General features: G+C 35.7%; 1 protein-coding gene and 1 long non-coding RNA gene across 4 annotated transcripts in view; both read left to right on the forward strand.

Annotated features, from left to right (window-relative positions):
• Window positions 1-20,729, forward strand: part of ROCK2 (Rho associated coiled-coil containing protein kinase 2) — a 110,142-nt gene that overhangs the window by 76,129 nt on the left and 13,284 nt on the right. For 2 of the 3 annotated variants that reach the window (XM_069805791.1, XM_069805792.1), the window contains exons 11-32: window positions 1,100-1,179; window positions 1,547-1,595; window positions 2,342-2,477; window positions 2,607-2,698; window positions 2,951-3,197; window positions 3,526-3,632; window positions 4,301-4,460; window positions 5,533-5,693; window positions 6,114-6,298; window positions 7,525-7,594; window positions 8,974-9,077; window positions 9,223-9,409; window positions 9,764-9,857; window positions 9,967-10,061; window positions 10,712-10,891; window positions 11,126-11,294; window positions 11,686-11,862; window positions 14,402-14,472; window positions 15,362-15,450; window positions 16,176-16,254; window positions 16,471-16,732; window positions 17,396-17,609. In XM_069805791.1, the coding sequence (XP_069661892.1) occupies window positions 1,100-1,179; window positions 1,547-1,595; window positions 2,342-2,477; window positions 2,607-2,698; window positions 2,951-3,197; window positions 3,526-3,632; window positions 4,301-4,460; window positions 5,533-5,693; window positions 6,114-6,298; window positions 7,525-7,594; window positions 8,974-9,077; window positions 9,223-9,409; window positions 9,764-9,857; window positions 9,967-10,061; window positions 10,712-10,891; window positions 11,126-11,294; window positions 11,686-11,862; window positions 14,402-14,472; window positions 15,362-15,450; window positions 16,176-16,254; window positions 16,471-16,732; window positions 17,396-17,609 (3,008 nt within the window). The remainder of the gene's footprint in view (window positions 1-1,099; window positions 1,180-1,546; window positions 1,596-2,341; window positions 2,478-2,606; window positions 2,699-2,950; window positions 3,198-3,525; window positions 3,633-4,300; window positions 4,461-5,532; window positions 5,694-6,113; window positions 6,299-7,524; window positions 7,595-8,973; window positions 9,078-9,222; window positions 9,410-9,763; window positions 9,858-9,966; window positions 10,062-10,711; window positions 10,892-11,125; window positions 11,295-11,685; window positions 11,863-14,401; window positions 14,473-15,361; window positions 15,451-16,175; window positions 16,255-16,470; window positions 16,733-17,395; window positions 17,610-20,729) is intronic. The other variant, XM_069805793.1, reaches the window with a different exon arrangement.
• Window positions 17,616-19,991, forward strand: LOC138689714 (uncharacterized). Its single transcript, XR_011328616.1, has 2 exons — window positions 17,616-18,761; window positions 18,808-19,991. It is a non-coding gene; the product is annotated as an uncharacterized lncRNA (long non-coding RNA).

Genomic DNA, 20,729 nt, shown 5'->3' on the forward strand with positions numbered 1-20,729 from the left:
ATTGTTAACATTTCTTAAAACTTACAACTCCTTTTCAAAGTTTGAAAAATAAGTAAATGAAATGCATTATGTATTGACCAGCATAAATTTAAATGCAAATGTTTATTAGGTTCCACTTCATTCCTTCCTGTCATTGATGAATAGATTAGTAGTTTTAGAGTTTTCCTTTTAAAAAGAAATGCTACTGCTGTTTAAAATACATACTGTCAAATTTGTGATATTGCTTTATGTTGTGATAGTAAACATGGTTGGTAAAATTTTGCATTTCACTTCTGACAACTTTTTTTATTTATATTTTCTCAAGCAGTGATTCTCAGGTTTTGAGGTCCTTTTCAGTGTCCCTGTTCTGGGAATCTTCTAATTGTAACAATTATTAAGTGTTGTAGAAAATCACATTTTAACATTTCATGCTTGGGGGGGGTAGAGGAAGGGGAAGGGAGGAAAATAGAGGCATTTGAAAGCCTGAAGACATGACATGAATCCAAAATTATTATTTATAATTTATTTCATGAATATTTGGGTACTTGACTCACGATTTCATTTTTATATTTTAGTAAGCCAAACAAAGCATTCCCAAACCTGGAAAGTGTTTGTTAGCTTCTGTATGTGTTAGCCTAAGAAATTCTTCTTTATGTGAGGTCACTGAGCATGCTTAGTAATAATATGCTCTGAATATTGTCCAATTTGGTCACATGCCCCCCTTTTTATTTTTAAATTCTATTTAGAAAAGACTATCCCAACAATTCTGCCACAGTGGAAAGTCTCTGTCTACAGAGAAAGAGTACAGCAAAGAGCCAGTAGCAGTACTCTTTGGCCATAGAAATTTTGTGACTCACAATCTGTGGCACATAATTCTGTGATGGTTAGATTTAATGTAGCATGCAGCAAATTTCATTGCTATGGATCTGTATCTTTAAAATCATCAAGACTAATACCTTGTAAAGATGTAACCTTCTACTGATGGTTTTAAAATAATATAGTGTAAGATGATGGAATTAATTTTCCTCGCTTTCCCTTTTTTTGTTACTTAATTGAATTACACTTGTTTTATGTGATAGTGTTTTATATGTGGGCCATGCTTTTTTGACATTTTACACAGTTTCAGAAAAAACTAAGCAAGCTGGAAGAACAGCTCAGTAACGAATTACAAGCCAAAGATGAACTAGAACAGAAGTACAGGTGAGACTGTTTTGATGTGTTTGGTATGTTTATAAAGAAGTTTTATTGCACCTTTTGTTTCGAATGCTTGAAAGCATTTTAATCCACTTTGGCAATTCCTGACCCTGCAAGCAGACCTCACTGTAAATTGCTGGCTTAATTCTTGCTATTCCTGTGACTGCTGTTTTATTTCTTTCTTCTTCTTCTTTTTTTTTTTCCTTAACTCTCCATAAGTATCTCTCTATTGTTTGAGTGATTTCTCCAGTCCTTGAAGTTTCATGTGATTGCTGAAAATAGAGTATCTTATATAAAATTAATGAGACACATCCAAACATTCTAATTTCTATAGAATCAGCAGGGTTTAAAAATATTTTTCAAATTTCTTCAGGTCTACTAATACTCGTTTAGAGAAGATAGTGAAAGAGCTAGATGAAGAGGTAAGTCCATGGTTGTTTCTTATTGGAATTAGAACTTTAACATTTGTGTGTGGCTTTTTTCCTTAGGAAGCAGCAAATTACTTTTGAGTAGCTGTGTTTATAGCGAGTAATACCAGTTCATTTATTGATATTCACAAGCATGAAATTGTTGTCACTGCTGAAATATTTTCATTATGATTTCTGTCCTACAACTACACATTTGTTTCCAGAATTTGTTTTTTACTGTGTTTTTAATTTGGAGGACAGTGTGATACAAATATCCCATATAGGATTCTAAAAATTGAAGAATGTGAGAGTAATGTTGCTAGAAGAGGAATGCCGTTCTTTGCATTGTTCAGTATCAGTAAAAGGACGCTATTTCTTGCCCAGCTTTGCACCTTAGTGCTTACTACAAATTTGCCATTCTTTAGTGGATGTGTACAACTTAATGTATTGCTTATCCAGGTGCGTGTCAAGATCTTGCATTACACGTATGTTTTTGTGCTTCTGGAGTGGCTGCTAGGCAGGTTTACCAGATTCATCAAATCCAAATGATCAAACAGTCTTTAAATTGTAAAACCTCCGGGCCACAGTCGTCCTGGGCTGGATTTGACCATGTGTTCTGATACGCTGTGTTTGCAGCAGGCAAATAGACTGTGTCTTTCTCCATTACAAACTAAACTGAGTGCATGAGCTGTCTTTTTACCATTTAAAGAATACCACTCTTCTGTATGTAATTAGTGGTGTATTTTTTTAAATATATCTAGATAACTTTAAGGAAGAATGTAGAGTCTGCAGTCAGACAGTTAGAAAGAGAGAAGGCTCTTCTTCAGCATAAGAATACAGAATACCAGAGAAAAGCAGAACATGAAGCAGATAAGAAACGCAATTTGGAAAATGAGGGTATGTTGAACCATGCTTGAAGGGTTCTGTTTTGATGTGGGTTTTTAAAAGATAAAATAAATGAATTATAGTTCAAATTGAAGCTTTTTTATGACCGTGATTAACAATGTTGTAATATTTTTGTTGTAGTTAACAGTTTGAAAGACCAGCTTGAAGATTTAAAAAAGAGGAATCAGAACTCTCAAATATCCAATGAGAAAATCAATCAACTACAAAGACAGGCATGCCAACTTTATCTATGTATATTTTAAATTAATATCCATTTAAAGTACGCATTTTGTTAGTAGTGGACGGAATTGAAATGTGTAATGGAGTTTTAAAAGCTGTTCTTTCTTGTCATGTTTGGTATTCAAAAGTAATCTTAAAATACAATCCTTTTTATTTCTTTAATTCGTAAAATGTAGTATTTTGTAGTAGAAATGGTAGTTGTTATATTTTAATTGTTTCTGAAGTATGTTTTTGTCAATCTTTAGTTGGATGAAGCCAATTCTTTGCTGCGGTCAGAGTCTGATACTGCAGCCAGGTTAAGGAAGAACCAGACAGAAAGCACAAAGCAAATCCAGCAGCTGGAAGCTAATAATAGAGAACTACAAGATAAGAACTGCCTGCTAGAGAATGCAAAACTCAAACTGGAGAAGGACTTTCTCAATCTTCAGTCTGCTCTAGAATCAGAAAGGAGAGATCGAAGTCATGGATCAGAGATTATCAGTGATTTACAAGGTATTCCTGAAAGTCTTCTGAAGTGAAGCTTGCTTCTCATTTCAGAAATAAAGACAGGTTTTGGTGATGTTATTTGAGCTTCAGATTGTGACTACATTAGTGTGCTTTTCTATACAATGTTATGTAAGCATGGACACACATTTAAGAGAAAATGTGTGATAACATTTAGAAAATATTACTGATAACTTTTAAAATCACTCCAAAGGGAGATGTTCTTAATAGTCAGAATTAGGAGCTGTTACATTTGAAAAACTTTATTTCTAAGTAGATAAAGTACATTCTTTTTTCACACACTGCCCAGCCTTATTGATGTTTTGGTCATTTTTAGGTCGAATATCTAGCCTCGAAGAAGAAGTAAAAAATGGAAAGAGTGCATTAGCCAAACTGGAAATGGAGAAGAGACAATTGCAGGAAAAACTTACAGATTTAGAAAAGGTAACAATACTTCTAAGTGAACATTGGTGTTATGTTCTTACGGAATTTTTAAATTTAAGCTTTTGTTACTTGAGACACGGAGACAAAATCTGTGCAGAAAATAAGCCTTGTTTTCAGTGTTTATTCTTTTTCTTTGAATTTTTTGGGTTATTTTGTGATTTGAGAAGGGGGAGGGAGACATCATTTCCCTTATGATCATATAATACATTATACTTCTAAAGTACATAATGATGTACTCCAGTGTATAGCTTAACAACGCAGTAGTAACATTTCATTTCATCTGTTGTGGTTTTTTTTTAAACTCTCAATATTGCCAAAAATAAAAAAGCTTCTGCTAACATTTTTTTCGACAAATTTGTCATTGAAACAAAAGTATTGAAAAGATTCTTCAATAGACTTAATCTTTGAGCCGCTTTTATTACAGAATGTTGGTTGTTAAGGCAGTAATTCTATAATAGTTTGCAACAGGGGATGTCACTGCGCATTTTTGGAGCATTTTGCCATCCATAGAAAAACATTTGTGGAAATGAGTTCTCAGTTAGCTCCCTAGAGTCTGAGCTCTCTCTTCTACCATTGGCATACTTACAAGCAGCATGTTACTGTTTGAAATTTTGTCTTTAACCTAATGCATTTAATGTTTCATTCCAATGTAATTTTTTCTTTAACAGGAAAAGAGCAACATGGAAATAGATATGACATATAAATTCAAAGTTATGCAGCAGAACCTTGAACAAGAAGAAGCTGAACATAAAGCCACAAAAGCACGATTAGCAGACAAAAATAAGATCTATGAATCTATAGAGGAGGCAAAATCTGAAGCCATGAAAGGTATGTATTTGACATCACAGTTGGACTTAGGTGTAAATTATACAAAGTAGGTAATATAATCTTTTGATGCTAGTGGAAGCCTAAGTGTAGGCTTTTTTTCCTTGATTCCCCTGTTCTTTTTAAAGATAATTTGTGTTGTAAAATGAGTTGTAGTCCCTTTGTCCATGTTTTTCTAGGTTAAAGACACACTGATGTAGTCTCAGACTAAACAGATTCTCCATTGCACACACTACTAACTCATTTGCTGTGTTAGTGTATTCTGAATTAATTTTTCTTAAATTTGTATTACTAAAACTGCTTTAAACATTTTTGTTAAGAGCTTATCTGTGTTCTTATTCAGTGTACTCATACCTTGTTGTGTCTTCCTAAATAAAATATGCCAGCAACTTCATAATTTAAATATGTAGACCAGATAGACTTAGAAATGGCAAAGCCTTTGCTGCACTTCCATAGTCGCAATGCATATTCTGGTGCATCTCATGACAATTGAAATCTCTTGGAGAGAGGGATAATTACCAAACAATTCCATAAGATGGCTCTTATTTTTGAATTAAATAGCTTATGTTTGTTGCGGCTACTTAAAAAGCTGCCTACAGATCCTGTCCTTCTAGTTGCAGAGCATTCACAAAAATTTAGAGCATTCAGGTGTTCAAAAGAAGCCTCAGTAATAATGGCTGAATCACTTGGCATATCAGGTTCCTGAACAGCTTCAACTCTTTAAATGATTTCAAATTATCATAGTCAAAGCAACACTTCAGTAGATTTAGATGGATTATTTTTAAAAATCCACCCTTTTTATCCGTCTCAGATGTGTTGCAGATAAACTGGAAGTTCTCTTGAAACTCAAAAGTAGGAAACAGCTATCAGTCAGGAATGCTTGCAAAAGCATCCTCTGGGTGTGGGTTTACTGTGAAAATTTTAATGAATCACTTTTCAGCAATCTTTCTCTTCAGTGTTAAAAGGATAATAAACATGTTGCTTATTGTTAATGTGGGATAGATGTCCTCCTACCCTTGCTCTTCAAAATCTGCTGGTTTACACTGACTGACATCTTAAATCTCTTACTTCACAGAAATGGAGAAGAAACTTTTGGAAGAGAGAGCTTTAAAGCAAAAAGTAGAAAACCGGTTGTTAGAAGCTGAAAAGCAGCGCTCCATGTTGGACTGCGATCTCAAACAATCACAACAGAAAATCAATGAGCTCCTTAGGCAAAAGGATATACTAAATGAAGATGTAAGGAACACTGACAAAAGGAGTCTCAAGTGGAACCTGGTTTTCAATATCCCAATATTTTCCCTATCATAGCTATATTTAGGAATGTTTGTGAATGAGAATGGCAATAACTTTTTCCTTCTCTGTATTTGGAGCTTTAAAAAGTCTATTTTATGGAGTGTGGTTTCATTTTTCTGAAATATTTCAGCATTATTGATCTTAAAAAGTTTTTCTTCTGGAATGTAAAATGCTGTGAGATTGACATGTTAAAACTAGCTTATTTATTGTCTGCTAATGCCTTTATTCAGGAAACAGCTTTGACTTATCAAAAGATGTGAGCATGTTGTTCAGAAATGTAGAGGAAGTCAATATGAAAAACTGTTTAAATGTTGCTTTCCTGTGTAGGTCTGTAAAATTCACAGGTTTCTGTTTATTCTTCAGGTAAAAAACCTGACATTAAAAATAGAGCAAGAAACACAAAAGCGCTGTCTCACTCAAAATGACCTCAAGATGCAAACGCAGCAGGTCAACACCTTGAAAATGTCAGAGAAGCAGCTAAAACAGGAGAATAACCATCTTCAGGAAATCAAATTAAGTCTGGAAAAACAAAATAACGAACTCCGCAAGTACGCAGATTTGCTCTATGTTTTTTAGTAATGTTACTGTTTTGTAATTGGTTTGGGGCAAAAGCCGAGAGCAATATTAATTTTAAAAATTCGCTGCACAAAATATGCTATTCTACAGTGCAAAACTTAATTGTTGTTTAAAAAAATTCACAGCTCTAGCTGAGATTTGCCCTAGTGATTCAGCAATGTATAGATTTGTAGTAAAAGATGTTTGTTACCCTGAAAATCTTTAAAAAACGAGGTTAAACACAAGAGTGTGAGGACTTCAGGGAAACACTTAACAGAAAATCTATGTACTTTTTTTTAAAATTACATAAGACTTCAGTGGAAGAGGAAAGTTACTGGCATTATTAGTCCAGGAGACCTTATTAGAGTTGGAAATGAATACTAATACAGAGCTGTGAAGCATAACCATTGGAAATGCCTAGTACTAAAGATGTTCAAACACATCTGTTGGACCTTCAGATAGGAGTTGTGTTAAATCCCAGCAGTTCTTCAAGGTCTTACAAGTAATATTTGCACCTGATAATAAATAATTTTTTTTTTTAACTTTATGTTGACTTATGAGCATTCTTTTGAATGAAAAGACAAGTTTAGCACATGTATCAGATTAATCTCATTCTTAGCTCCTTTATGACTTCTGATGGTTTATCTCCTTGTGCTTTATCTTTTCTGTCAGCAAGATGTAGTTACTCATGTAGAAGGCGGCTACATGTGATGGTTGCTGTAATGTGAAACATTGGCAGAAATATTTTCTGCTACATTACTGTTTGTTATGGGTCTGACTAATTGACTTTCTGAGTTGTTTTAATAACAGATGAATTCAAGAAATGATGCTTGTTGAAGAACACAGGCATGGTTTAACAGACTGAGCTCTAGCAAACGAGAGACCCAAACCAATCTGTCAGATCAGTGATGTTTTACATGGAAATAACATTCTGTTGGTGGCTGTTTGCTTTATCAGTGTCTCTTACTGGTTAAACCATGTGACACTGTTGTAGTTTGTGTGTTAACAGTATTAAACTGACTTGTTATTAGTGCAGTGTTCTCAGCTGTACAAGTGAAAAAGAGAGCTAGGTAACTAGAGGAAGCCTCAGGTTTAATTGCTGACCATACTTTTGTCAGGAAATGACTGAAGATCTTAAGAGTGTGAATGCTGTCTTTTCTATTTACTAGTTTGGAATATCTTCATATCTTTTCTTTTAAAGTGTGTTATTCCTTTCTAGGGAACGTCAAGATGCAGATGGACAAATGAAAGAGCTTCAAGACCAACTTGAAGCTGAACAGTATTTCTCGGTATGTTTTATGCTTCTTTATTTTTATACTAATCTGTTCACTAAGTACAATAGTAGCTTTTCTTCTTCCTCCTCAGCCATCAGGCGTTTCACATCTCTAACCTAAAGTTAATTCTTTTTCTTGTGTCTGTCTGCAGTGTTTTCTGCAGCCTTGCCATCACTCCTTTTTCTTGATCACAGAGCTGTGTGAAAGAGCTCATGTTAAGAAATGTCCCAGCTTTGGAAGGGAGTCCCAAACACAGTTCAGAGGGAGGGAGGAGTCAAGCAGCTTGTTCTTCTACAGTGTGAATATTTTTCTGCATGTTTCAAGCCTTTTGCATTCAGCATCTCTTCCGTGCTGCATGGAAGAGAAGAGCTGTATTCTCAGAATCACGTGGTGTGACAAAACGTGGGCATTTAAGGCTTGGAAGGAAATTTTTGCATTACAGCCAAACTTGGTAGAGATCTGTTGGAGTTTTTGCTTTATTGTGATAAGGTACAACAGAATAAATGAGTATTGTACTTAGTAATCATCACTAGTATATGGAGGTTAATTTATATTAACAGTGCACAGGCAGTTGCACTGCAGGTAGAGGCCAAAAGGCTTGTTTCAGAATTAGAGGAAACTTAAGATTTTACTGTGGTCTTCAGGTCAGTGAGGAGAAGGACTATATGAAGTTTTAATAGATCAAAAAGTTGCACACAGTAAAGGAGAGGAAGGGAGAGTTGAGGTCAGTTGACTGCTCTGGACAGCCCAGAGAGAGACAGTCTGTCTTGAAATCCCTGCAGTAAGTCCACTTGCAGTTGTCTGTCACTTTACCTGTACTCAGTCGTTTGAGTGTACAGAGCAATATGATTTTTCTTTCATTTCCTTTAGAGCTCTAGATTTGTATCGATTTCATGAAATTTTGAATTTCAAATGCTTTTCTAATCTGTTTTTTCCTTCCTCCTATGCTTCTTTTTGCTCTTTAACTGTCATTTTCGTTTCATGGATTTGTATGGTTAAAGTCTAAATTCTACATACCTACCTATGTCAGACAAAGATTTAAAATAGTAGAGAAAAATAAATGATTTTCCTTGCTTCTGATACTTCTGATTTTCTATCAAATAGTGACTTTCACATTTAGAGTCTCTTTAACAGTATGCTTATGAACATATAAAATGTATATCATGCATCTGTCAATTCACAAAGACAAGTTACAAAAAAAACAAAAAATAACTGAAACATATTTGTGAATGATGATGATGTTTAGTTAAATTTAGAGAAGGCATTGCACAATTATACTATAATTGAGTGTGTGATTAAAGAATTGCATACCGTGTCATCTTGTATCATTTTTTGTGTACCTTCAAGCTAGAATATGCAAGTCATGTCCTTTTCTTTCCAACTTTAAATTCTAGACTCTGTATAAGACGCAAGTTCGAGAACTTAAAGAAGAATGTGAGGAAAAGACCAAACTTTGCAAAGAAATGCAGCAAAAGATACAAGAGTTACAGGATGAGAGGTAGGTTTTACTAGTTGTACTACTAATACGTAAAAGATTAGGATGACTTTTTGTTGTTTTCTTTTTTTTTTTTTTCTCTACCACACCCACCCCACCCAGTAACCTGCCATTTTTAAAGTTAATAATATATATCAATAATTTGCAGAGATTCCTTGGCTGCTCAGCTAGAGATTACGTTGACAAAAGCGGATTCAGAACAACTTGCACGTTCCATTGCTGAAGAACAGTACTCTGATTTGGAAAAAGAGAAGATTATGAAAGAGCTGGAGATTAAAGAGATGATGGCTAGGCATAAACAGGAACTTACTGAGAAAGATGCCACAATAGCCTCTGTGAGTAATACGAATTGTGATTTTGGTAGAGGTTTACATGACCTTGAGTTTTATTTGCAGTTTGAGTTATCCATTGTTATGTAGCATACTTAGAGGTAAGTGATATACAAGTATACCTGACATTTTAAAAATGTTTATTTTCTTTGAATGAAACAGGAAAAAAAAAAAAAGTTTTACCATGTTTCTTCAATGCATCTCTCTGATCATTCTTTCTTTTGTGCCCCTACCCCTCTTACAGCTGGTCCTCTTATCCTATATTCAGGTTTCATTCTGAAGCATTTCCTTCTGTCCTGTAATGCTTTCGTATGCCAAATGAGTTTTGTTAAGTGGTCACGTGCACTTTTTGTTTTGTAGTTGGAGGAAGCAAATAGGACACTAACTAGTGATGTGGCTAATCTTGCTAATGAGAAGGAGGAACTAAACAATAAACTGAAGGAAGCACAAGAACGTATGTATTCTCTGAACCAAATGCAATTTAATTTGAAACCAGTTTTGTTCTCTAATAGTACTATTTTCTTTTATAATGAGTTTATTTTTTCTTAATTACCTTGCTACAGAAATTTCAAAGCTGAAAGAAGAAGAAGCAAATGTAGGAAATATTAAAGCACAATTTGAGAAACAGTTGTTGAATGAAAGAACATTGAAAACCCAGGTAAGCAAATGTATCTGAATGAAGAGATAGTGTTTGTGAATCAAATAATTTTTAATAGAAAACTTTCCATGGTAAACTATCTATATGTACCATTAATGCTTTATTCTTTTTTGCCCCTAAACCAACTTAAAATGATCTTTTTTTTGCTTCTACTAAGTAGACTTTCAGTGTAGTGAAACTGCATCCTTGTTATTAGGAATTCCTAATCCAGGTGCAGTGCACCAGCAAAAATCTTAATTTCAGTCAAATGAATTCATATTTTACTGTTTTCCATCTTGATTTATATTCCTTTACAAGTTCCATAAAAGAGAATATTTCTGATTTTAATCCAGATTGTTTTTTAGAACAAGTGGCATTTTAATCCAAGGATATATTTTGGGGCTAACTAATGAAAACCGAAGGGAGTATTTAAATGAATAGAAGTGTTCACAGCTAATGCTTGCTTGAAGTGAAAATGACATCATTACCTTCTTTTCAATTTTGAGTAATACATTGAACTAAAGCAACTTTATAGTACTGAATTGCAGAGGTCTTAGTTTACAGTTAGATTAAAAGTGTCTGGTAGTGGATAGGAGAGAAGACTATTTCTTCATGATAAACTGTGTATTTATTGGTGTGGTTTTTGTCATTTTTTTCTTTCCCATGGGAAGGCTGTGAATAAATTGGCTGAGATCATGAATCGGAAGGGTCCAGTCAAACGTGGAGCTGACACTGATGTAAGGCGGAAGGAAAAGGAAAATAAGAAACTGCATATGGAACTGAAGTCTGAAAGAGAAAAGTTAACCCAAATGATGATCAAATATCAGAAGGAAATCAATGAAATGCAGGCAGTAAGACCCTTTTGCAAATATAAACATTGATAGCATTTTTTTCTAATTCTCATTGAATTGATACAGGCTTTAAGGTAGTGTATACAGTCTCTATTCCTGAATTTCCCGTGACCAAAAGAATTATGCAGTGTATATATTGAGATTAGCTGCAAAGTCTGCATAATTTTCTACTTATGTTTTCTCTGAGTAACTGACCATTGTGATAATAGGAAATCTTGTAATTTATCCTTACAGCAAATAGCAGAAGAGAGTCAGATACGGATTGAACTCCAGATGACTCTGGACAGCAAAGACAGTGACATTGAACAGCTTCGTTCACAGCTGCAGTCATTGCACATTGGTCTAGACAACAGTAGCATAGGCAGTGGACCTGGAGACGCTGAGGCAGATGATGGATTCCCTGGTATGTTAATTTTATTAATATTTCTGCATTAATTGGGTTTATATCAGTGTTTTACCATAGAAGCTGAAGTATTAAATTAACGGTCTGATGATTCTGTGGCTTTTCATCTTCGTGTATTTCTACCATCTTATCAATACTTCAATAGTGATCACTGTCCACCTACTAACTAAATTTGTCTGTAATCATACTTCATCTTACATTTATTTAAAGAAATGTCTTTAAAAAATTCTATTGTACTCCATTAAAACTAAGTATTTTTTTCCACTTTACAGTGGTGGTTACTTTGCCATTACTGTGTTAGGTGATGAAATGTAAAACTAATACTCTCTTCTTAGAGATGCTATTTTGACTTCTTTTCTACCTTTTTCCTCCTTTTATGCTTTATGTTTAGTCCATATCACTCAATCCCACACTATGGAATCCATGTCCTTTACCTACCAGCACTCTTCTACCTCTGTCAGTATTGCCACTAAGCCTTCCAGTTCTCGCATGCTTCTCGATTCTGATTCTGACTCAGAGGAAGAACCTTTGTCTTGTTCCCACAGCCCTACAGAAGTTGATAGCACAGGTGACATCCCTGAGACCTTGTTTGGTTTTGTTCTTACTGTGTCTTTTTTTCTGTTTCAAAACTAACGCTATTAATACATTATTAAAACAACAAAAAAATCCAAACAAACAAAAAGCAACAAAAAACAGTAAAAACACTGCAGTGGCAGTAAACATTGCCATCAAAGACATGAAAAAGTTTGCATGAACAAATAACTGGCCTGTTTTCTCTGAATGTTTACAGATGCTTGCTGCCATTTACAAAACCACCATTTTCATGAAATCATTGAATAAATGAGCCTGGTGGCCTTGTTTTCAGGGTAGCCTCTATCCAGTATCTGCAGCTATCTGTATGACCCTAAGATACTGGATGCCAAAGGGTCAAATCTTTGTGTTTAAGTGAAGTGTGAAGACATCTAACTCCTCACCATCTAAATTTACATTATTTGCTCATAGAAATTGAGTCTTCTGAGTATTACATTGTTTTGCCTTAATTTGAATCTTAATATTTGATTCTTGTATGGATGAGGCAAGCAGAATTTATTCATTTTTCCAGACACATAAAGCATATAATGAAATGATATGGCTCTGGTAAAACAGAGCTTTGTGTTATTAATTCTATATTCATTTTATATGACTACACATACACTGTGTTGAACAAAACTTATGTTTAGTGTTAATGTCAGAGGTGGGGTTTTTTTAATTACATTCAAATTTCTGTATTTCACTTGAGGTTTCTTTAAAGCCTGAATAACTTTCCACTGAAGGCGGAACTTGTTTTGGGATATTGACATTACTTCATCAAACTAGAGTAAAGAATAATGCATTTCCTCTATTTTCCTCATTCTCTGGTTTTTGCTGTGAGGCTTCTAATAAAAGAATTGTTAAGTACATACATAATTTTTTTATTGTTAGCTGCTGTTATGTTTTCTGCATAGTTTTGTTTTGTTGTAAAGCAAAAACCATATCTAAGCTAGGACTTTTTGCTGACATAATTAAAACAGATTTGAGGTATGATGGTTGTGTTTTGTTGGTTTCCTTCCTAGTGCTTATAAGCACGTACTGTGGAAATTTTGGAATATTCTGCCCTTTCTCTGATCTGTTAATATAGAATGGACACCAGAAATGAAGAAGTGTAATCAGAAGCTCTCATTTTGTCCAATTTCATGCGATAGTATTAGAGATTACAGAGAAAAATAAGGAAAATATTAATGCATATTTTTTCACACCATTAACAAACTACTCATGCTTCCTGGATGTGGGGAAGGATTTTTTGCATCAGCATTATGCTTGCTACCTTTTGCATCAGGTGTAGTTGAAAGGAAAAATTTAAAGTGGCAGGTACGAGGCAAAATACACGTTATAGAACTACTTCATGTACTTGGTATGTACATAAAAATGTGTCATCAACATCAGTGCTTCTAGAGCAGTAAACTTTGAAGACAGTGCATATCTGAGTAAATAACTTTGCTTCAGGTCTCTCCAGACAAAATGAGAATTCTATGAATACTTGTTATGCTATGTTAATCATGGGCAGGAGCCTGCAAATGCTGTCTGATGAGAAAGGAAATAGCTTTTGCAATTTTGGAGCATGTTTATGCTCATTTCATGGTTTTGTGCTTGTTAATACTTAAGGCTTCAGTATTTATGACTTGGAGGTTCCTCAGCAGCGGTAGAGGTTATCTGCTAGGGTGGGAAGCTCATTAGAAAAATACTGTGATTGAGTAGTTCCTTTTAATAAAACATAGGGGAAATAAATGCTTGTATTAAGTGCAGTTATAAAATAAGGGTCAAAGGTTATGTGATAGTATGTATCACCAAGCACTAGGAGAGTGTGATCCTGGTGAGCTTTTGGTTACTACTGAAAAGTGTATGTCAAACAATAGCTGAGCTGTTAATACTGTTGATAAATCCAATCTGACTAATGTGCTAGTGCAATATACTGCAAGTGTGTGAAAAGGCAGTTGAGTTTAGGTGGGGCCTAAGGATTAGCCAAAAATTACTTATTTTGGAGTAGAAAGCCTAGGAGATATAGGCAGAATTAGAAAAAACCAAAAATTTACAGAGCAAAAAATACAAATTGCAATACTAAACTTCTGAAATTTTACTCAGTGTATAGAGGATATAGGCTATTTGTGGTGGTAGTTTGCCTTTTTTGTCTTGAACTGGATGTTGTGTGGTCTGTACTAATATCTTCAGATGCTGTTTTAAAAGGTAAAGGTTGATAAACATAAGCATTTTAAGTCCTGAAGAAACTACTAAAGGGAATGTGTGTGCTATAATTGCAAGTTTGCTCTTCCCCTTCCTCCTTGTGCCTACTACTTTTTTGTGATTGCATTGTTGGTTATTGGCTGTATTCAGGAATACATGATTTAATTTATTCCTGAACATTTACTGTGATAAACCTTGCAAGACCTTGTAGTTTTAAATAGTTCATGTTCTCATGTTTGCTCTGTTGCTTTATTATTGATCTTTGATAACTATTTTAAAATGCATAGTAGTCTCAAAAATAATGTTTTCTGAATATTTATGTTCTTTAATATATATCTTTTTTTTTTTAGAATCAAGATTGGAAGGCTGGCTATCACTGCCTGTTAGAAATAACACTAAAAAATTTGGATGGGTTAAAAAGGTAAGAAAACCAGATTTATGATCTTGTTTCATGTGTAGTCTGGGGTTTAAACTTACTGCAGGTTTTCAACACTTCAATTTTCTTCGATATGTGTTCTCTCATTACTTAAATGTATAAAATATGTTAGTTGGTATAGCTATGTCTGAGAGGAGCAGGTTAAGACAATTGTAATAGGTTAAGACACTTCTTTGTCCAGACAGAGGTGAGAACAGCAATTCATGATCTTCAAACATACATGACCTTGTACATTCAGCCATAAGCATTCCCAGCAGTATTACGTAGCTGGAATTCAGCAGAGTCTAGAAACAGATGCCCTTGACAAAATTCTTTATTTAGGAGATAAAACTAACAACTACTCATCTGCCTTGTGCAGCCTTCACCCATTTACTGCTTTTTTGTGAAATAGGAGGTCTTCTAGGTAACTAGCTTTTTTATGAAAAATGCTAGCAATGCTGGTAAGTATAACAGTGATCTCTGTGAGTATGATCCCTATTAATTGTGAACTGCACATGTAAAATAGGCATCATAAGATGACAATTATTCTTACTACCAGTCCAAGTGAAAATTAAATCAGTAAAATAGAAATGAAAAGCTTTTATCTTACTTTCTTCCAGACTTTCATTTTTATCTTTTCGTAGGTACTTAAATTTGTTTAAGTTAGTCTGATAACATAAACTGATTTATCAGGTAATCAGAATTTTGTTGTGCAGTGAATTTATTGGCAAATCATGGACTTAGCATACAGTACTACTATTGTCCATTTAGTTACCATTTAATAAAATTGTAGAAAAATATTGCTGTAACATCTGTGGTAATTGCTGTGGCATCTTTGACATCTGTGCTGAGCTGGATTAAAATGTGCGTTTTATGCTTTTCTGTCTCCTAACAGTATGTAATTGTAAGCAGTAAGAAGATCCTGTTCTATGACAGTGAACAAGATAAAGAGCAATCTAATCCCTATATGGTATTAGATATAGAGTAAGTATTATCATGTGAGATTCCTTCTTCTGATTTGTAGGTGAACTTTGGAAAGACTTTGACTTGAGGTCCAGTCTGGGAGCATGTCAAATGGGACGTACTTTTGTAATTTGAACTATGGAGCTGGGACCTTAGGTATCCGTTGTGATGAAGAATTGTGTTTGCTGTAAGCAGTGGTGCAGCAGTAGTGTGGTGCTCAGTCTGATACAGGGAGCTCCATTGAGTTCTGATGTAACTGACCTGCTTCTACTAGCTCGGCTAGACCTACCTCACATACACAAAAACGTTAAGCAGAGAGGCTATAATTTTCAGTGTTTGTACATTTTGACTTAGAACATGTCCTTGCAGGTGGGTTGTATAGTTACTTAATTTATTTTCTTAACCAAAGCAGAATGTGGATATTCAGAGGTTGGAGAGTGGGGAGAGGATTGTGTTAGAAAGTAATTGGCAATCATTAAAGTCACATGATGTTGGTTTTTCAGTGCTGTCATTTTTTTTGCAAATACAGGTGGATACTCGTGGCTTCTTTTTATTTAGGGTTGTTGGAAGTTCATGTGCAGGATTGAAAGATAGGGCTTTAATCAAGCGATTAGAAAATTGTACTGCCAAATCTTTAATGGCTCTAAGCCTTAATGTGGTATGTTGTATCCTAACTTAATCTGTCAATTTAAATTTATCATTTTGGTAACATTAATTTTTGTCCTTATTGAAATAATTTCCTACAGCAAACTCTTCCATGTCCGACCAGTCACTCAGACTGATGTGTACAGAGCAGATTCCAAGGAAATTCCAAGGATATTCCAGGTATTCAGCAATAAATTAATGTTTCCAGTGTAACAAACATGGTATTTCACACATTGTCAAAAATATTTTCATAACTTTGTCTAATGAAATACTTACTAAAAAATGCTTGGAAAAAAATAGATTCCAGTGTAATTCTTCAGTCTTTCTACTTAGAAAATTACTCTGAATTTACATTTGTCATCTAGGAGTACCGAGATTACTTTGCTTTGATTCTAGATTCTATATGCTAATGAAGGAGAGAGCAAAAAGGAACAGGAATTTCCTGTGGAGCCCATGGGAGAGAAGTCAAATTGCATTTGTCACAAAGGACATGAGTTTATACCTACTCTTTATCACTTTCCAACCAATTGTGAAGCTTGTATGAAGCCACTGTGGCATATGTTTAAACCTCCTCCTGCTCTAGAATGTCGCCGTTGCCATATCAAATGTCACAAAGATCACATGGATAAAAAAGAAGAGATTATAGCACCTTGCAAAGGTAAATAGCAAGTATATGAATATGCATATAGTCGCTGGAGTCACAAAGCGTTCTAATAGATCAGAGGATTCTAGTAATGGTCTGACACCAACTAAACATAAACAGGTAGGTTTTTCTTTTATTAGTACGTAGCCATCAGCCTTTCTAAGGGTGTCTACATGAGGATCATCTCACTGCTGTGAGTTAGTGGCACGTGGCCAATATACGTACATACCTGTTGTGTCATCAGACTCACGCAGTAAAGCATGGTAGTTTTAAGACTGCTCACACTGTGTGTTGTGCTGCATTGCTGTGCGAAACAATAGTGTTAGTGCGTGTTACAAAATAGATGACATTCAGTGAAGTTTACTCTTTGTGACTTGTTACATAGTTTCTTGGGCTCAGGCACACCTCTTTGTGTTACCCTTCCTTGGTTTGTTTCCCTGTGAGTATGTATCTTCCACAGTACTAAGTTGTTACCCTCTAAATGTAAGGAGGAGGCACTGTCAGCAGGCAGGAAACTTAAAGTCTGGCAAAATCTGGTTCACTTTGGTTTTGATTTCTCTGCTGATTTCTCTTTGTGTTGACTGTGAGAGTGTGGTAATCTGACAACTAATTTTTGATGTGGAGACATGTTTCGAATAATAACAATATTCATTTTTATTTTAAAAATTCTTATTACAGTGTACTATGATATTTCAACGGCAAAGAATCTACTACTGTTAGCTAGTTCTACAGAAGAACAGCAAAAATGGGTGAGCCGACTGGTGAAAAAAATACCCAAGAAGCCTCCAGCACCAGACCCCTTTGCTCGATCTTCTCCCAGAACTTCCATGAAGGTACAGCCAAACCAGTCCATCAGACGACCAAGTCGACAGCTTCCTCCAAACAAGCCAAGGTGACACAAGAGCTGCTATTTAATTTATTGTTTTAAACATTTTGCTACAATTAAGGACGTATATGTTGATAAGGATAATTGACCATAAATATTGTTGACTATTGACATGTGATCTAGCATGTTATCTTCTATAAACCTCAGTTAAGTTATGAGAAGAGCCATGATGTTTGTTCCTTTGTTTAAAGGACCTTGCATTACCTGTTAGTTAACCCTGCTGTACTGATAATGTATCCTATTGCTCTTACATGTAACAGGCAGAACTTGTAGCATCATCTGTAGCCTAATAGTTCCTGTGAACTGGCAGCTAGTAGGGAAAGTATGGTTTAACTAGGCAAAGAGTCAGTGAGATGTGAAGATTTAAAAAAAAGAAAAGAAAAAAGAAAAAGAAAGGTTTAACAATTTTCAAGATGGCCACTACTGTACCTGTTTTGAAGTTGTGGTCCTAATGAACCTTGGAGATAATTAGGTGCCTTCAAAAAGCAGTCTAGAAGGCCTTACACCTAGCAAAAGACTACATGTCTTCTGTTTCTTATTGCTTGGTTTTGAGGCAGGTGTTTGAATTCCTGCCCTGCTCTAAGGTTAGACACCCAATTGCGGATTTGTATGTTAATGTATGTTTCATCTGACCAAATGTGTATGTATCTATGTCTGACTCCATTTACAGTTGATGTTTAGGAAGAGTTGTTTTCAGAATTCATGTCCTCCTACTGTAGAAAAGGAGCATACAGCATGCTTTTGGACATCTACAGTGAAAAGCTAGTTCAGATGAATCTCCCTTTTGTGTCTCTGCCCATGCAGGTTCCACAGCATGGAACACATCAGTGCAGTGGTAGGCACCTGTCTGAGCATTGCGTGTGCTTTTTGAAAGAGAGCAGGAAGATGGGAGGTGGGGGATTGCTCTTTAGTCACGTAGCTGGAGTACTTACCAAAGGGCGGGAGAATGGGTTTCAATTCCTTATTCAGCCTAGAAGGACTCATGCTCATGTCTCATAGTTCCTAAAAGAATAGTCTTATCAAGTTCCTCTGATTTGGGGAAAAAAATGTCCATACCAAAACCAGTAATCTATTCCTAGATAAGTTTTAAGGAGCAAAATCCTGTACTGTATTGTGGAAGTGATAACATTTTGCAGGTAGTGCTTATGTGATTGCACAGTATGGAATTTCTGGTTTTTTTCACTTTGCTTTTTTCATCACCTAGAGTACTAGCTAATACTTGGTCATATCAGTCCCCAGTTGTTGACAGCCTGTGAAAAGTTTGGTCAGTTCAGCAAAGACTTAACATTTTTCCCCAGAGAGATAATTTGTCAGTGGCTAGACAGTATTGCTCTCCTTGTTTCTGTGACCAGACTGCCACCAATATCTCAGCTGGGTGGTTGAAAACTGGGTTGAATGAGTTGCCAGCATTACAGCAGGGAATGCAGTAAGCGTACTTTTGCTGTGATGATGTTGTTATCACAAAAGGACCTTATGCTACGAAGAGTTAGATCCTAAAAAAATACTGGTATTTTAATGTGTGGAAATGCACAGTGAAGTACTCTAAGTAACTTAATTTCACTTCCCTCCTAACTTCCACACAGTCTAATTTTTGGTGATTTACTTTAGATACTTAAAAGAAAGCCAGACCTCATAATTTGGATTTTAAATTATTAGATTTTTTTTTATTGTAACCATGAAGGTTAAAAGCTTTTTAATCACTACTCTTTAGGGATCGATTATCAAAGAGTTTCTTTGTGCAAAACTAACCAAAGTATCAATGATCGGATTGAAGCATGAATCAAGAAAACATTCATGGCAACTTGTGGGACAAGTAGAATGTGTTTCTTCTGCATAGTGTTTACAATCTAATTCAGTAGTGTTATTGTGTTTCTTACTGTTGACATATAATTCTGATTCTTTTTCCACAGCTATTCTTAGGTGTTCTGAAAATAATTTTTCTCCTTCTAAAACCCTTCTTTCAATCTTCATGACCTTCTTTACAAAATGCTTTCATAACACATTATTTACTCTTACCGTTCTTTTTAGTTGTGGTCCTCGTCCACTGCGAATCAGTCTTGAATGGTTTTTTTTCTGTCTGTGTTTTTTCCTATCTGTATATTTTGTAATGGTGGGAAAAGGAGGACGATGAATATTTCTGCATGTAAACCAGTTTATTTTTGCAGTTAAACTTTCCAAGTTAGCTTTGAAAATGTACCTAACAGATGGAAAAGTGTAGTTCTCTGAGGTCATGTCACCTATCACCTTACTAATGCAAGTCTGTCAAACCAGTGGAAATTTGTATGGTTTAAACACTTTTAATTAGAAACCACATACTTATAAATTACTGTAATTGCTATAGCCATTTTGTATCTGACTGGTGCTTCTATGAGGCTTTTGTGCAAAGGCTTGCCGTATGTAATAATTAATTTTCTGTTATGAACTTTATTAAGAACGAAGATGTAGTTGCCAGTTAAATCTGCAGACTGAGTGGCTGGGGACAAGCTGGAGATGAGCCAGCAGTGGGCCCTGGCAGGAAGGCAGGCTCTGGGACTGCACCAGGAGGAGTGCAGCCAGATGATTCAGGGAAGAGCTTATCCCCCTCTGTTTGCTCCTTAGTCTGCAGCAAGATACTGCCTCCGCGTTTGGGCCCCAAATTGAAGCCAGACATTGACAAAACTGGGGAAGGTCTGTCTAGTGGAGGCCACCAGAATGGTCATAGCAGAGGCTTGAGGGACCTGGGCTTGTTCAACCTGCATGAAGGACATCTCCAAGGGAGGGAATCATAGCAGCCTGCTCCTGCCCGTGGGGAGGGTATCGAGGAGACAGAGCCAGGCTCTTCAGTGCTGCATGGTGGGAGGCCAAGAGACAAGGGGCTTGGTTGGACCAAGAGAGATTCCAACTGGATAGAAGGAAAAGCCAATGCAGACAGCCGGGCAGGGAGGCAGACTGGACAGCCTCCATCCCTGGAGGCTTTCAAGACCTGATAGGACAAAGCCTTGAGTAGCCTGGGCTGGCCTTGTAGCTGACCCTGCTTTTTGAGCAGGAGGTTGGGCTAGAGACCTCCTGAGGTCCCTTCCAACCTGCGTGGTCCAATAAATGCTGTCCTTGCTAGGAATTTCACACAGTGGTTGTTTCTCCAAGGTT

This window comes from Haliaeetus albicilla, chromosome 18 (assembly GCF_947461875.1).
Source record: "Haliaeetus albicilla chromosome 18, bHalAlb1.1, whole genome shotgun sequence".
Classification (NCBI taxonomy): Eukaryota; Metazoa; Chordata; class Aves; order Accipitriformes; family Accipitridae; genus Haliaeetus; species Haliaeetus albicilla.